Source organism: Phacochoerus africanus, chromosome 6, assembly GCF_016906955.1.
Source record: "Phacochoerus africanus isolate WHEZ1 chromosome 6, ROS_Pafr_v1, whole genome shotgun sequence".
Lineage (NCBI taxonomy): Eukaryota > Metazoa > Chordata > Mammalia > Artiodactyla > Suidae > Phacochoerus > Phacochoerus africanus.
Window position 1 is genome coordinate 32,537,391 of NC_062549.1, and position 16,628 is coordinate 32,554,018.

The window sequence follows — 16,628 nt, forward strand, 5'->3', positions numbered from 1 at the left end:
CCCCCACCACCCATCTTTTGGATCATTAGCAACAGCATATAATATGCTGTCATTTCTCCATTCTTGAGAAAGAAAATAAGTTTTTAAAAAAAAAAAAAAACTTTTTTAATTCTACACCCACTTTCAGCTAAACATCTGGTTCTCTGTTCTTCTCTACAACACAGCCCCTCAAAAGAGTTGTCTGTACTGGCTGTCTCTAATTCCTTCCCTTTACTCTTTTGTGATGTACTCCCTTCTGGTTTTCCAGGTACCACTCCACTGAATCTGATCCTTTCAAGGTCCTCATTTTAATGGACTTACTAGCAGCTTTTGTCACAGTTAATTGTTCCCTCCAACTTGAAACACTTCTTTGTGGTTTCCAAGGTCCCGACCTTCTCCAGGTCTTCTACTGGCTCCTCCTTCTCCATTGTCCAAAATGAAAAGAATGCAAGGCCAAGGACCCCTCTCTTCCTTGTCTGTCCTCTCTTCCTTGGTCATTTCATTCAGTCTCCTGACCCACAAATAACAATTCTAGCTCTTCCCTCTTTCCTCATTTATCCACAAGGCCCATTTTCTTGCCACTTTTCATTTTGTCTGCCTTCTCGAAACGGCTTTTACTATATAAAATTGAACATTCCTCTTCCTACTGTTCCCTGACTCTGACAATCCTTATCCCAGCCTTCTTTCCTACTTCATTATTCTTTGTAACATTTATCATGATCTCACATACCACCCTTACTTATTTGTCTTGTTATATGTTCTCTTCCACTAAAATCTATATTCCATAAGACAGGGATGGAATGCTCTTTGTCTATTGTTTTATGCCCAGCGCCTAAAGTATTTGACACACCATAATTGTGCAGTATATTTGCTAAATGAATGGTCGTGTCTAGCTTTGTTTCCCACTTTCCCCCAAACAGGAACTGAGATGCCTTGCTCAGTCTTCCTACAAATTAGAGTTTTCACAATCCGTTGATGGACTTCTCTGACTCTGAACGTGCTCCTGCCACCTCCACTACTTAGTGGCCTGCCATCTGGACCGCTTCAATTATGTATACGTTTTCTGCATGAATGGGCTCTTCTGAACATTTTGTTAATGGGACACATTTCTGTCCTGAGGTGGGAGAGTTATTGGTCTGGAACCTCAAGGTGGCCAGTGGGACTGTCGGGAGCAGACTGAGCCAGAAAGGCAGTGGAAGGAGATGAGGTCTAAGTAGTAGCCAAGGGACACAAAGAGAAGCTGCAGATCAAGTAGAAGGTTGTATAACTTGAAAGGACTTCAGCTTTTTCTTAGTGTGAGTTGGGAAGCCCTTGGACATTTTGGACATAGGTGTAACATGATCTGACTTTTTAAAAATTCACTCTGGCTGTTTGTTGAAAATAATCACTGTTAAAAGCTGTTTAATTTTTCTGTACCTCATTTGCAAAACCAGTAAGCTAGGTTAGAAATCCTTTTAGATTACATCAACTTTAAAGAAATTATAAAAATATGAGTGAAAAAATATGAGGATTTTTCAGATCCATAGTTAAATGTCTTGTGATTGACAACAAACAATACATCAATTGCTTAACTTGACACTATTCTTTATTAAATACTTGGCAATGACTAATTCATGATGATCTAGGCTGATCAGCAAAGTGCCCTTCAAATTCTCAGATTCTCCTATTTGTGAGTGCCTCACAGATGTTTTCACACATCCCCACTGAAAAAATGGCTCGAAGTGCTCCTGAAAGGAAAAATAGCAGAGATACAGCAGATACAAAATTTATTGTGACTCAGATTTAGACAAAACTAATCAAGGCTTGGCCTAAGAAACTGAAGCACAATGTTTTGAGATATATTGTTCTCCAGATAATACTTTTTTTAATTTTTTTATTTTTTTTTCTGTCTTTGGTCTTTTTAGGGCCGCACTCGAGGCATATGGAGGTTCCCAGGCTAGGGATCCAATCAGAGCTGTTGCTGCTGGCCTACATCAGAGCCACAGCAACGCAGGATCCTTAACCCACTAAGTGAGACCAGGGATCGAACCTGCAACCTTGTGGTTTCCAGTCAGATTCGTTTCTGCTTCGCCATGACGGGAACTTCCCTGATAACACTTTTAAAAAATCCAAATGCTACCTAGCCAAACCAAGCTACCTGAGATATTGAAGGTTTTTCAAAATTTGATTCAAGGTGTGAGAGTAGGCCATGTGTATTGGGGCTCTTCAGAACCAATAGTATGGATAGATAGGATAAATAGATAGAGGACTGTCTCATGTGATGGGGGTGATGATAAGTCCAAAATTTGTAGAGAAGTTCTGCAGGCTGGAAATTCAGGAAACAGTTGATGTCATTGTTCCAATTCCACAGGGGAGCAGGATGAAAACTCAGGCAGAATTTCTCTGTTGCAGTCTTGAGGAAAATTCCTTCTTTGGGATACCTCATCTTTGCTCTTAAAGTCTTTTACTGATTCAACGATCCCCACTTATTTTATGGAGGATAGCCTGCTTTATTCAAAGTCTACTGATATAAATATTAATTACATGCCCCAGATACTTTCACAGCAACATCCAGGCTTGTGTTTGACCAAAGAAATACCAAATTTGGCACCGTAATCAGCCAAGTTGACATATAACATGAACTATCATACCAGGCTAACCTTCAGCCCAAAGATCCTTCCCATGAACAGAATAATGTTAATTTCCAACAACACAGATTATCCCACTCATCTGAAATTTTACATGATACTTCAGTTACATTGTTCCTTTCCTCTTTTTGCTGGAAACAAAAGCAAGAGCCACAATCCAAAGTTCTATTATTAGACATGTGCATGAGAACAATCAGTATTATTAATCAGAAAGGAAAGGACACATTTTTTCTATTTCTCCATCCCTATATAATGCTAATATAAGTTATATTTGAGAATTGCTCAGGTGATATCCCTAGATTAGATTTATTTACTAAATGTGAAAATTTACCCGATAATGCAGAAAAGTGTTTTACATGACCTTGGGTCTGCAATGTTAGAAGTGACTAAATGTATTTTTGTGGAACCACTTGATTTTCGCAACTAGAGTTTCTTAGAAAAATCCACCCTTAAGAGAAATTTAAAGAGTTGTATCCTAGGAGTTCCCATTGTGGCTCAGTGGTAACGAACCCAACCAGTATCTGTGAGCATGCAAGTTCAATCCCTGGTCCTACTCAGTGGGTTAAAGGATTGGGTGTTGCCGTGAGCTGTGGTGTAGGTCACAGACACAACTTGGGTCTGGCATTGCTGTGACTGTGGTGTAGGCCAGCAGCTGTAGCTCAGATTCAACACCTAGCCTAGGAACTTCCATATGCCTCAGGTGCGACCCTAGAAAGCCAAAAAGAAAGAGTTGTATCCTAGCCTCTTGGAACACACCCTTTGTCTGTTTTGCTCCTATTAGCTCTCACCCCGTGCCCAGGTACTAAGAATTTCTTTTGCTCTAAAGCTGCAAATACACATCTTGAACATCCAGTTAATTCAATGCTGATTATATACTTTGAACTTAATTGGCATCCCAGTTATATATCTTTCAGGGATTGAAGCCCTGTCTTGCCCTTGTGAAGATTCCTTTCTTTCCAGGGATAGGACACCTGCCTTTGGATTGAAAATGAATACCTAAGATGCAAGTTACCTGCTCAGGATTCACTACCTCCTTGGATTTTTCCAGTCCCCCCTGCTGGCCCTACAGGACCAGCTATATGCTGTCCACCCAACAAAATTCTCCCGGTAGCCTCAGCCCTTCCAGCGGAAACTGCTTTCCTGGGATCCAACATTGTCTCTGCTGCTGTACGCTTCATATACCATGTCCTTTCCAGGAGACTGGGCTTCCTTTCTGGAAGCCAGCCCCTCTTTCCTCCCCCACCTCCACCCAAGTTTGTCGGTCTAGTTCTGGGTCTTCATTACTCCCAGACTGCCTGTCTTCTGGCAGAATTCACAGAGTATTATCACCCGTGTATAAATGAGCCTGGGTTTTCTCACCTGTAAAATTAGGGGACTGGACTAGAGCTGACCCTTTCAGCTCTGACAGTCTTATGATTCTATAAATGCCTCTTCTATTTAATGGTCCTTGACAGCACCTCAGAGAAAATAAAATCACACCAGGCCCTGAGCAGATTATTTCTATTCTTACATATCTATGCCTAGTTCTTTTTTTCCCCCTCGTGATCAAGTTCTCACCATTCCTTTGGAGTAATGCTTCTATGTCTTAGAGAGTATTTTTCCTTAAATAATCTAGCTATTACCAGTTCACCCAATTTATTCTAGTCAGACTATTAAGGGTTGTGCTAAAGATCTTCCATCTGTGTTTCTTATGAAACATAATTGATCTTAAATGGAAAGCATTGCTAATCTACTGCTTCTTCCCTTCAAGAACTTATTGCTTAGCTTTATGGCCGGGACCCACACATGCCTCTGGTGCTGGGCCTTTGCTGGTGAGATGTTGGGCTTGTCCACTTCCCCCCTCTCTCAGTAAGAGAATACTTTTACACAATTCCTTTATTAGGATCCTTGTTATCTGAGGCTTAAATGTAAAGAGAGGATGGAGAGCATTTAATTAATTTACAGGAGATACAAACATACCCATGAAAGTATAACACATTTTAAGTGATATACTGAGCAAAAGTTAATATTGTTTCCCATTACGTATTGGAACAAGAAAATCCTCCTGTCACTTATCTTTACTTTTAGAAACGAAGTTCATAACAATTAAATGTTTCACTCACTGAGCTACTCTTTCTTTTCTAATCAAAAAAACTTCAGCAAAGACAGTTTCAGGAAGCACAGTATCTATATCATATGCATAAACTGCATCTTTAAAAGTGATTAATGGGATTGTTTCCCTTTCCTGAACAACTGAATTAAATTAAAAGCATGATCAAGCTACTTGGCTGTATAGAAGTCAGTCATTAATACTGCCTTAAAAAATGCAATAGGAAACAGCTGATTCAGTGGACATGGAAATATGGCCTCTGTAGACTTGAACTTGTCTGTCCCAAACCACATTTGAAGTTATTCCAATAGCTCTGAGCAAAATAGTGACAGAGTAATTGGCATTAAACAAGATAAAGGATATGTGTTCCTTGGCTATTTTGTTAGCAACTAAGTACATTGAAATACTATCAGCCAAAAATATAATTTCCAAAAAGAACAGTACTTCTATAATAAATGTTTGTGACCTTTCAATCTTGTGAAGGTTTAGTGTGGCTTTAGGGGGAAAAATGAGGCATTCTTGCACCTCCATATCTTCTCCTTCAGGAGGGGATTGCCTCATGGTGAAAAGTCACCCGAGAATGGCATTGGAAAAGTCTTCCTGGCCAGAGATCTCTCCACCATTTGCTGACATTCCACCCTGAAACATCCAGCAAGGACAGTTAACATTTTCTCCCCTGTCCTCCTGGGAGAGAAACCATCTTTGGCTTCAAGATAAGATATTTGCTTATAAAGTTCCTTCCTAAGAATCATTTCTCATGTAGGAAAGCTGAGGTCAGACGGGATGAACAAGAGCCTGAAGTCAGAAGAAAAGTATGCAGGCAAGGCTTGGAGGGGAGAGAGAAAATTAAGAAAAAGAATATTGGGTGGTAAAGACAGACTTTTAAAATGTCAATGTTTGTGTCTCGGATCCATGCTGAACTTAGAAATTCTTAAGTTTAAATTCTAAATGGATAGTGCTGGGATAAAACAGATGGGTAAAAATGATAAAATTCTTGAAGATATAAGAACAAAATAAATAGATCACCAAGAATTCAGCTTTGATCTAAAAGGCCAGATACCTGTAGAAGCCTTTAGGTTAGCACAGTAGAGTTTCTTATTCAGTTCTACTAGAGCCTCTTCACAGCGTGGCCCCTTATTACTTAAGCTCTCTTTGTCACTTTCATCCTTCACATCTCCTTTCTTCTCTTCTTCCTCCTCCTTCTCCCCCTCCCTCCTCATTGACAATGTTGCACCTATTTCTGTGGGGTAATTTTTTTGGTCTTTTTTGTTATTATTATATTTTAGGGCTGCACCCACGGTATATGTAAGTTCCCAGGCTAGGGATCCAATCGGAGCTGCAACTGCTGGCCACAGCCATAGCCACAGCAACTCGGGGTCTGAGCTACGTCTGCGACCTACACCACACAGCAAATGGAAATGCTGGATCCTTAACTGAGCGAGACCAGGGGTCCAATCCACATCCTCATGGGTACTAGTCAGGTTCATTACCACTGAGCCATGACGGGAACTCCTGTTGTGTCCATTTCTGCTGCTATAACCGCTCCTTTCTTCTTAAAATTCTCTGTGCTTGGTTTCTGGGACAGCAGGCTTTTCAGCATCTCTTCCTACCCACTGGCCATTTCTTCTCATCTCTTATTGCTCGTTCCTCTGGCACCCCTACTCCGTAGATTACTGATGCCTTTTTATATTCCCTAAAATTCGTCTCCTTTAAAAGTAATCTTGTCAATGCCAGAATTTTTCTATCTTGTACCCATTTTTCTCCTCTGGGATCTATGGTATATCCACCTGTCTGTCGGACTTCTCTGCCTGAATGTGCTCCTGAAAGTTATCCCAATCTCTTCTCTCCACCTCACTCTTTCCCATATTCCATATCCTAAGGAAAGTTCCCGTCATGGCTCAGTGGTTAACGAATCTGATTAGCACCCATGAGGACGCAGGTTTGATCCCCGGCCTTGCTCAGTGGGTTAAGAATCAGGCCTTGCCATGAGCCGGGGTGTAGGTTGCAGATGCGGCTCGGATTCTGCATTGCTGTGGCTGTGGCATGGGCTGAGCTACAGCTCTGATTCGACCCCTAGACTGGAACCTCCATATGCCATGGGTACGGCCCTAAAGAGCAAAAAAATAAATAAAAAATAAAAATAAATTTAAGAAAAAGAAAGGGATTACCATCCAGTTGCTCAAACCAGAAATGTGGGGATTATGGATTCTTACCTTCTGAATAACTATTGATGCCATTACCTAGTCCCTCTTCCTACTACCGCTAGGTACGCTTAAATCCATTCCATCCCTCACTATTGCAATATCCTCCTGTCAGGTCTTCAAATCCCTTCCCCTAACATTCCAAGCTCCATCAGAGATGAAACAGGACTGCGTGGCTCACAATTCTTTCAAGACTCATGTGTTCCTTGTCTTGGTGGTCTTTTTCTATCACCCCTGGCTTACTTACTTTTGATTGTCACTCTCCTGCTTATGCTTGGTTTCTCAAATCAAATATTTTTCTTTTGTGAGGGCTTCTTTGATTCTTCCCTGTGGTTCAGGCGTATCTTATGTGCATGTACCCTTACCATGGAAGTTACCGTGTCTGTTCACTGAGCAGCCCCAGCAACTGGAAAAATGGCTGGCACGTAGTAGGTGTTCAATAAATATTTGTTGAATGAATGAGAGTTGCTTATACTCGTTGGTATATCTCTTTGCCCACTAGTTTATAAGCTCCTTTGTATCTGTGATGTCTGGCCCGACAGAGTAGAACCTCCACCGTTAAGTGATTGAGTCAGATAATGTGAACTTCTACATTTTATAATCTTTAGCATATTTCAAGTATTCAGAAATTTAAAGTGAATTATTACTAGAACCCCAACAATATTCTAATTAATTTTTAGAGAATTGATTTTATTTTGCTAAACAATCAACTTTAGCTAACACATACAAATGGAGAGAAGATAGTATTGATAACAGCAAATGATAAACAATAAAGATAATTTACTTTGGAATTTGGAAGTTGGAAAGTACTCTTTGTACTTAAGATTTCAGTATGGGAGTGACTAATGACCCAGAAATTCAAAATACATTAAATAAATCTCAAATTCATACTTGAATTCATACTGGCCATCTGGGTTTCCTTCTCTGCCCTCTGATCCTGACTTCACAGTGAACACTGATTTCATCACTTCTAGATGTTAAGGAACAGTTTAACTTCATAGACAGTGGCATTGGACTTTCTCTGCGTACCTGAAGTAAGGTGTTAGTTCACAGCGTTCTGAAGAAGAACATTTTGAAAAGTCTTCTTTTCTAAGGGCTTCTGCTGGGTTAGAGAATAAAGGATCCTGTTTATTTTAATAGTCAATAAAATAAGTAGTGGCCAACTTACAGGTCATATAAGGCCACCTGAGGCCATAAAAAGTCCATCTAACCTATAATATACTGGAAATATTAAACACTGGTAATAAAATTATAGAAAACTTGTTTCAATGCCAGAATATTTTTTTAATGTTTTCATTAAGGTTTTTTAAACCTCATTAAGAAATAACTTGGGTCTCAGCACACAAGGTTATTTGGCCTCGTCCTGCAAGTGAGGTTTATTGACTCTTCCTAGAAGACCAAGCATTGATGTTTCACTCTGTTTGTGCCCACACTCCAAAACAAGCTGCCTTCTCTGCAGGCCACCTGGGTACTAATGACAGGACAAGTATGGGTCCTTTCTCTTTAGTATTACCTTGACCAACAGCTTTGCTTCTCCTTTTCCCAAGGGATCTATTGCATTCCTAAATTTCCTATTCATTCACTCAACGAATGTTTCCCGAGACAGGTTCTGAGAGACAGGCTCTCTTTGAGGCGTTGAAGATAAAGTAGGTAACAAAACAGATGAAAGACCCTTTCTCACTGAAGCTTTCTCTATCCACCTCCCTCAGTGAAGATAGGAGAATCTGGAAATGCTGGTTCCACTCTTCAGATTAGCAAATGTACCAGTTCAGGGACTGGTACAGTGGATGAGTGAATTCTCCCACCTTCAGAGACTGGCCCATCTCAATTCAGAATTAATGAAGGGTGCACATTGAGTGGTTTGCCAAAAGAGGTCTGAAACCTGGACTAGGAGTCTTCTGAGAGAAGAAGTCACCTGTTCTGATGAGGGTAGACAGAACTGAAAAGAGACTTCTTGGAAGACAGCATCTTGGCGAATATCCTGGTCCCTATAGCACTACAGGTTAGCAGCTGAGAATCTGATCCAGAAAGAGCACAGTCAGCACAGCTGCTCTGGGACTGTGGCCTTTTTCTTATTCACAGGCCAACTGAAGCAGCTGCTGCAGAACTAGGTTTCTACTTGCCAATTGCCATTAATTGCCCTTAAGTCATGTATTTAAGGAGCTAAAGTACTTTATAAAATTTAATATATATGAGGATTTATAAATTGTGGTTTCCATCTCAGAAGTGTCTTTACTTAAGCAGAGCTAGTTATAACGTGGGAAAAGGTTGTAGTGGCTAGAGTTATGTGCCCTGGTGACTAGAACCAACGGACATCATGTTCTGAAGTGCTTAACTTTTTTTTCGGTTACTTAATTCATTTTATTGAGTATGAAAATAAAATTTTTATGTTGAAATGCTTTTCGACACCATTTCTTTCACATCCCCTGCTGTGCAAGTGAAGCAGTAGACTACAGAAATCGAAAGGATTAGACTGTTCTTTTCCATCACAGCTGTAACATATTCAAAATGCAAACCCGCCTGGGTATTTCTAAGGAGAATATTCTGTTCATGATGAAGCTGGAGTAATCTATTCTTTAGCAGAAATGACCTCTGTTTTCATGGCCTGATAAGTGAGCACTTTCATATGATTTGATGTATTCTTTGGGATCAGAAAAATCTGTCATATATCTTTTCTGAAGATTAGGGCAATAAGCAACCTAAGGTTCTCAGATCTTCAAAGAAAACTATAAATAATGACTACAAGGTCACTGAAAAAAATTTTAGTACAAGCAGCAAAAAGCCAGACTTATGCTTCATCTAACTGATACTTGGTATTTTCCAAAACGCAAGGAAATAAAACTTTAAAAAGTGACTTTTCTTTTCAAAAAGAAATCTAGAAGAGGCTTATGTCTAATTTAAAGCAAACTCAGGGTAGTATCAGCTACTTCTAAGAAATAAAAGACAGACAGGAAATACTACATATACTGTATTTTTAAGTTTTATGGTATTAGAGAATAAAGACTGTTTAGCTTATGTCATTTATATGTTTAATAATGGTAGCTGCCTATTTATTGAGTACTCATTAAGTACTTTACATACGACAAGGTAGAATGATTAAAAGTTAGCTGTATAGGAGTTCCCATCGTGGTGCAGTGGTTAATGAATCCGACTAGGAACCAAGAGGTTTCGGGTTCAGTTCCTGGCTTGCTCAGTGGGTTAAGGACCCGGCATTGCCATGAGCTGTGGTGTAGGTCGCAGACGCAGCTCGGATCCCGCCTTGCTGTGGCTCTGGTGTAGGCCGGTGGCTACAGCTCGGATTAGACCCCTAGCCTGGGAACCTCCACACACCGTGGGAGCGGCCCTGGAGAAGGCAAAAAGACAAAAAAAAAAAAAAAGTTAGCTGTATGGTACTTGGAACTCTATCTAATCACTTAAGATAGAGCATCATGATAATGTGAGAAAAAAAGAATGTATACGTGTATGTATGACTGGGTCACCTCTATGTACAGTAGAAAATTGAAAGAACACTGTAAACCAGCTATAATGGAAAAAAAAATCATTCAAAAAAAAAAAAGTTACTGTTGTGGAGTCAGACTGCCTAAGCTTCAATACTGACCATTTATTATCTGCGTGTTCTTGAGAAAATTATTGAAATTCTCTCTGCCTGTTTGTTCAGTTGAAAAGTAGGGATAATAATAGTATTGACATCATAGGATTGAGTGCTAAATGTATAGCATACTCTAAGTACTCAATATATGTTAGCAATTATTATCTCATTTAAGGCATGCAGATCATCTAATCAGGCCACCACATTTTCCTATCTTGTAGGTGGCGATATGAATTCCAAAAGGTTATCCAAAAGATTACTTGACCAGGGTTAACTACCTGGATCAAGGACAACTCTTTTTTTTTTTTTTTAAATAAGATTTTTATTTTTTATTATAGTTGATTTACAGTGTTATGTCAATTTCTGCTGTACAGCAAAGTGACCCAGTCATACATAGCTCAACCCTCTCTTAAGGTCTACACTTTTTAATTCTCTCTCTCTTTTTTTTTTTTTTTTTTTTTTTTGCTTTTTAGGGCCACACTGGTGGCATGTGGAGATTCCCAGGCTAGGGGTTTAATCGGAACTGTCGGCCTACACCACAGCCACAGCAATGCCAGATCTGAGCCACGTCTGCAAACTACACCACAGCACACGGCAACGCCAGATCCTTAACCCACTGAGTGAGGCCAGGGATCAAACCCACAACCTCATGGTTCCTAGTTGGATTCGTTTCCGCTGCGCCATGATGGGAACTCCTATATACTTGGAAATATTAATATTTCCCTATAAAGGGCCATCGCAGTCGGTGAATTCACTTATGATGGGCTTATATGGAATAATTCCATCCTGCAAACATTTCTGGTTCATAACCTCGGTCAATCATGGGAAGAACTTAGAAAACAGTTAGTACATGTTGAAACCTAGCAGATAAACAACAACAAAAGCACTCAGGGTATTTCTTTTAAACAGCAATGTCTCTACTTAATTCCCCTTCCCCTCTTTTTTTCTTGGTAGGGGCAACTGTTTCATATGGCTACAAGAGATAGATGTTATTAGCCCTATAAATTGATGCATGTTCTACAATCAGGTTTTACAATTAAGTTGACTTTATGAGGGTTTACTTTAAAGCTAAATCTATGTGGATTGGGGGTATTCAGCTTAGAGCCAGGATTAAGTCTTTGACTACTTGGTACAATGCTGGATAATGCTGTCAGACCACAGAACATAATAAATAATAACCACAATAAATGTGCTAGGGCACTGGTATAGAAATTGCCTAGATTGATGGATCTCATTTCCTACCCTCTATTATTCAACTCCAATGGAAATTACAATTTGCTTGTAAAGATCTCTCATTTATTTAACTTCGATCTTTACAATTTTTTTCTTTCCCTTTTAGTTACTGATATGCGTTTATCAAGTCTGCTTTTCTTTTTTAAACATAATATTCCTTTGAGGGGGAGTTAAAAGATTTTGCTTTGCCTGGCAGCACGCCAAGTAGGAAAACCACTACCATCAATTTTCTTTCCAATAAAAGCTGATGCTCAGAGTGGTAGACTTCAATTCCCAATCTAACCTCACTGTGTGTTGATGAAATTCTCAAAGGCTACTAAACAGAACAGGGTCTATACCATGAAGGAAGGGATTTTTATTAGTGACAAGAGTAAAAAATAAACCATCATATGGAACAAAGAGAAGTTTTAAATCAAAACAAAAGGATTATTTAAGGGTATGTTTCCATAATGTGGAGGAACATGGCTCTTTTCGGAATATGTCAAAGGAAAAAGAAACAGTCTATGTACTTCTACACTTCCAAATGCATGTATTTGAGGAGTTTAAGAATGATTTGAAAAAGAATTAAGAAGCAACTCAAATAGCTGCCTTGTTCAATTTTTCTTTAACTTTTTTTTAAGAGATTGACACAGCCCAAATAACAAATCTTCTGCCTATAAAAATACATGAACACAAAATTTTCATGCAACTGCAGGATCCTTGAAGCACATCTATGGATTCATGGACCCAAATTAAGAACCACATGAGTGGCAGGAGCATGCTTCATACTTGATAGGGTGCAGATCAGAACACAGGCCAAGTTAAATCAGCACGACAACGGCAATAGAACTGTTACCAATACTGACCATTGTATGTAGTTTTTATAGATTTCTAAGTGTCTTTTTTTTTTTTGTCTTTTGTCTTTTTAGGGCCTCACCCGTAGCATATGGAGGTTCCCAGGCTAGGGGTCAGACTGGAGCTACAGCTGCTGGCCTATGCCATAGCTCATGACAACTCTGGAGTGAGGCCAGGGATTGAACCCGTGTCCTTATGGATACTAGTGGGGGTTCGTTAACCTCTGAGCCACTACGGGAACTCCCCTAAGTGCATTCTTATGTATGAGTTGTTTGATATATCAGCCTAGAAGTTCAATACATGTAACTTATAGAGATCAATACGTTAGGTAAGAAAAAAGTGTAATATTGAATACCTACTCTGTGCAGTCTTGCTTACAAGTATCTGATATTCTATTAGGATTCGATTTTTTTCTTTTTTCTTTTTAGGGCCGCACCCATGGCATATGGAGGTTCGCCAGATCCTTAAACCACTGAGCGAGGCCAGGGATCAAACCCACAGCTTCATGGTTCCTAGTCGGATTCATTTACGCTGCGCCATGACAGGAACTCCAGGATTAGATTTTATACAAATAAAATGTTCCCCCATGAAACATAAACACCCTTTGTTGGTGAACATTGAAGCACTCATCTGCTAATACCTTAGAATGAATATTTATTAGATCTTTTTCCGACAAAAAACAAAATACTTAAGTTTAGAAGGTGTTAAGATAGATACCTAGATCAACAGTTCTCTGATCTTTATTTGAGGACCCTGGGGAGGTATATGAGGTCCTTCCTTTGTCAATTACATGTCTGTATGACTCTGAATTTTCTTCGTATACTTCAACCAAAAGAACATATAGTAAGAGATTGGATGCAGAAGCAGATACAAGAATCTAATTGTCTTCTATTAAGTCAGACTTTAAGGGTATTTACAAAGATAGAAACAATGCCACGCTTTTCACTAAATTTTTGTTTTGGAAAATAGAGTTAACCTGTAATGCATTTTATATATTTAAGTGAATTCACAAATATTTTAAAATTTTCATTTCTAAATGGTAAATATCAATGGCCATAATTCTCATAAACAAAAGCTCTTTGGAGCCTTCATCAAATTTTAATGTTTAAAATGTTTTAAAAGGGTCCTGAGACCACTAAGTTTGAGAACTTACTAAGTCTTAAAAGACAGGCTGGGGTGGATGAGCAAGTCCAGGGATGAGAGGGGGGTGAGTGCAAGAGTCAAGGGACCCCGGGGAGTATTGTGTGTCTTGGGGATAGGGTAATTTGAGTGCTACTAAAATCAGAGAGGGGAAGATGCAGTCCAGTCGCTTCATTTTGTTTGTGGCTTGTCCTAAACACAGGGGCAGCTCAATTTCTGGAAAGAGATCTCAAGAAACAAGCAAGTAGAGTTTTTAAAATCCTAAAACTGGGAAAGACAACGACAGGTTAAGTGAACACTGAAGCTGCTCCCTTTTCTCCAAAGAGAGTGCAAAACATTTTTAGAATTCCAGATTTTTGTTCTTGCCAAATGATACAAGATTTATTATTACTGGATTTTGCATTGCTTAATAATTTTTTCATCTTTTGGAATACCATTCCCTGGGGAGGAAAAAAATCGAAAAAGGGACAAATCAGAAGGGGATAGAGGCAAAGACTAAATGTCACTTCAAGAAAACACATCTTAAGCTTTAACACTTGCCTACTATGCACTAAGCATTGTGCTACAGAGTATGCTGTAGCAGAAAGGAAACAGCCTTGAATTTTGAATGAGAAAAATTAGCTCGAATCATTCATTTGTTACATTATTTTGTGTAATTTAATCTGACTCTTGATTTCTTATCTATAAAATACAAATAATATTTATCTAACAAGGTTAAGGATTAAAAAGATGTGACCTGTGTCAATAGGACAGCATAGTGCATTCATTGTAGGTCTTCATTTAATAGCCCAGAAAGGGTGTGTAAAGCCCAATGATAATCTAGAAGGGAGATAAAATGTGTACACAAATACAAATGTGTATTTAAAAAAACACAAGGCAGAAGGGTCTGACGTGTCAGTGTCACTACAAATGTATTTAGAAAGTGCTATGGAGCTGTAACTGAAAGAGGGGTCACACTTAGGATGAGGGAAGATGTTTAGGGAGATTAGGGAGTGCTAAGTGAACCTCTCCCACTTCTCGACCCCCAAGGTCGGCTCCAGCCGAGCATCCTGGCCCAGCTCAAACTCCCCCGCGGGATGTGAAACCTTTTCTACTCCAGACTGGAAGTGCTCCGCACTCCATACTCTGCCCGGTTCCTCCTGGGCACCTTGAGGGGGAGCGTCCGCACCGACCACCGACTCGCGGCCGGGGTCCCAGTGCTAACACACGCCCACCCATCCCAAGCTCCGCGTTAGCATTAAGTGGAAGCAGGGAGGGGTAGGGGAGAGGAACTCCCAAGTTGCCAGTCTCCAACCACCGGCTCCCTTCGCCTTCACAAACTCGCGCTCACACCACGCGGAGGGGCAGCGTGGGGACCTAGGACTATGGCAGACCTCCAAAGCCAGCCCCCGCTCCCCAGCCGGGGAGAACCAGCGGCCGGTGTTCGCGCACTCGCTCATCGATTGGCACTGCCTTGCTTCTCCAGCTCCAGTCGCGGAGAAAGAGGGCCTGAGACTTGGAAAGTCCGGCGGAGCGCGGGGCGGGAACCAAGGCAGGCGGACCAGGGGATTGCCGATCACACGGATGGTGCGCTGGTGCCGGCTCGCGCTGTCTGGCGGGTGGCGGCGCGGGCTAGCCGGTGCTGCGCGAGGTCGGAGTCGCGCGTCCGCCTCCCCCTCGCCTCGCGCCCGCGCGCTCGCGCGCTGCCTGCCCCGGCCCTCAGGAGAGCAGCCCCGCGGAGGGCTCTCGCGCCGGCGGGGGTGGGAACCGGTTTGCTGCTGAGGGGGCGCCGGAGGGAGGGAGCGCGCGGGCGGCGGCGGCAGCCCCTCCCCTCCCCCTCCCCCTCCCGCCGCCGCGGAGAGCGCAGGGAGCAGCCGGGGGCTCGGCGGCGGCGGCGTCTGGCCCCAGCTCCTCCTCCTCCTCCGTCTCCTCCTCGCTCCCTCCATCTGCCGTGGTTATGGCCCGTCGCTGGAGCACAAAAGAGTCTCCGCGGTGGAGGTCTGCGCTGTTCTTGCTTTTCCTCGCCGGGGTGTACGGTAAGTGTCCGCGTCTCCGCGCCCCGCTGACCGAACAAAGCTGGGGCGACCCCGGGCCCGGAGGCCTCCAGGACAGGGGCTCCCCAAAGAACCGGGGAGAGACCCCGACCGCCGGCGGGACAAAGACCCGGCGAGAGGTAGATCCACTGGAGGGGTTGTCCCCAGATGAAGATGCTTTGGTCCACTCGCCCGCCTCCAGACCCTCGGGGTGTTGGAGGGGGGATTGGACGTCCCGGCCCGGGGGAGCCCCAGGGGAGCGAGAGGGTGGCGGGCGGACTTCCTGATCTGGACTGGAGGGCCCCGGCGGCCGGGTTCTCGAGCACTCGTGGTGCCTTGTACAATCCGCACACAAAAGAGGTATGTATGGCTGTGGGAGAGAGAAGGGGAGGTCGCCCCCGCCGCTACCCGGGACGGTCCTGCCACCCCCGACCCTCCCAGGGTCACAAAGTTCTCTTCCCAGTGGAATTCGCACGGAACCTTTTCCCCACCTTCCCCACTCCTTAAAAAGCAGCCCGCTATTTTCATCCCATCCCTGCACCTCGGGGGCCGAGGCTCTGCTGATCCCGGGCATGCAGGATCCTGCCCTTTCCCCGGAGCAGCTCTCGGGAGAAGGCCAGAAAATAGTTTCCAGCCCCACCTCAGTCTCTCCCTCTTAGGGTGTACGTGTCTGCCCTGACTCCTAGTTCGTTTGTCATTTCATCCATCATTGTCCGCTAATGTTGTCGCTGTTGCTTTATTCCAATCTGTGGATTGTATTACATATATTCCTTTGAGGTTAAGAGAAGGCTGAGACTGAGTGAGGACCAAGCTCTATGTGTTACACTGGGGTCAGAAGAAGAGCTAAATGGAATTAATTGGAAAGAACATTCGTTGCTAGAGGGACTTGAGTTCCACTTCTGACTTGATTGTTCCTAGTTCATC

The 16,628-nt window shown here is 42.1% G+C and overlaps 1 protein-coding gene across 2 annotated transcripts in view; it reads left to right on the plus strand.

Moving 5' to 3' along the window:
* The first annotated feature begins 15,281 nt into the window (after positions 1-15,281).
* The window catches only part of LRP12 (LDL receptor related protein 12), a 77,851-nt gene continuing 76,504 nt past the window's right edge, over positions 15,282-16,628 (plus strand). For both annotated transcript variants that reach the window (XM_047783433.1, XM_047783434.1), the window contains exon 1: positions 15,282-15,707. In XM_047783433.1, the coding sequence (XP_047639389.1) occupies positions 15,629-15,707 (79 nt within the window). In that variant the 5' untranslated portion in view covers positions 15,282-15,628. The remainder of the gene's footprint in view (positions 15,708-16,628) is intronic.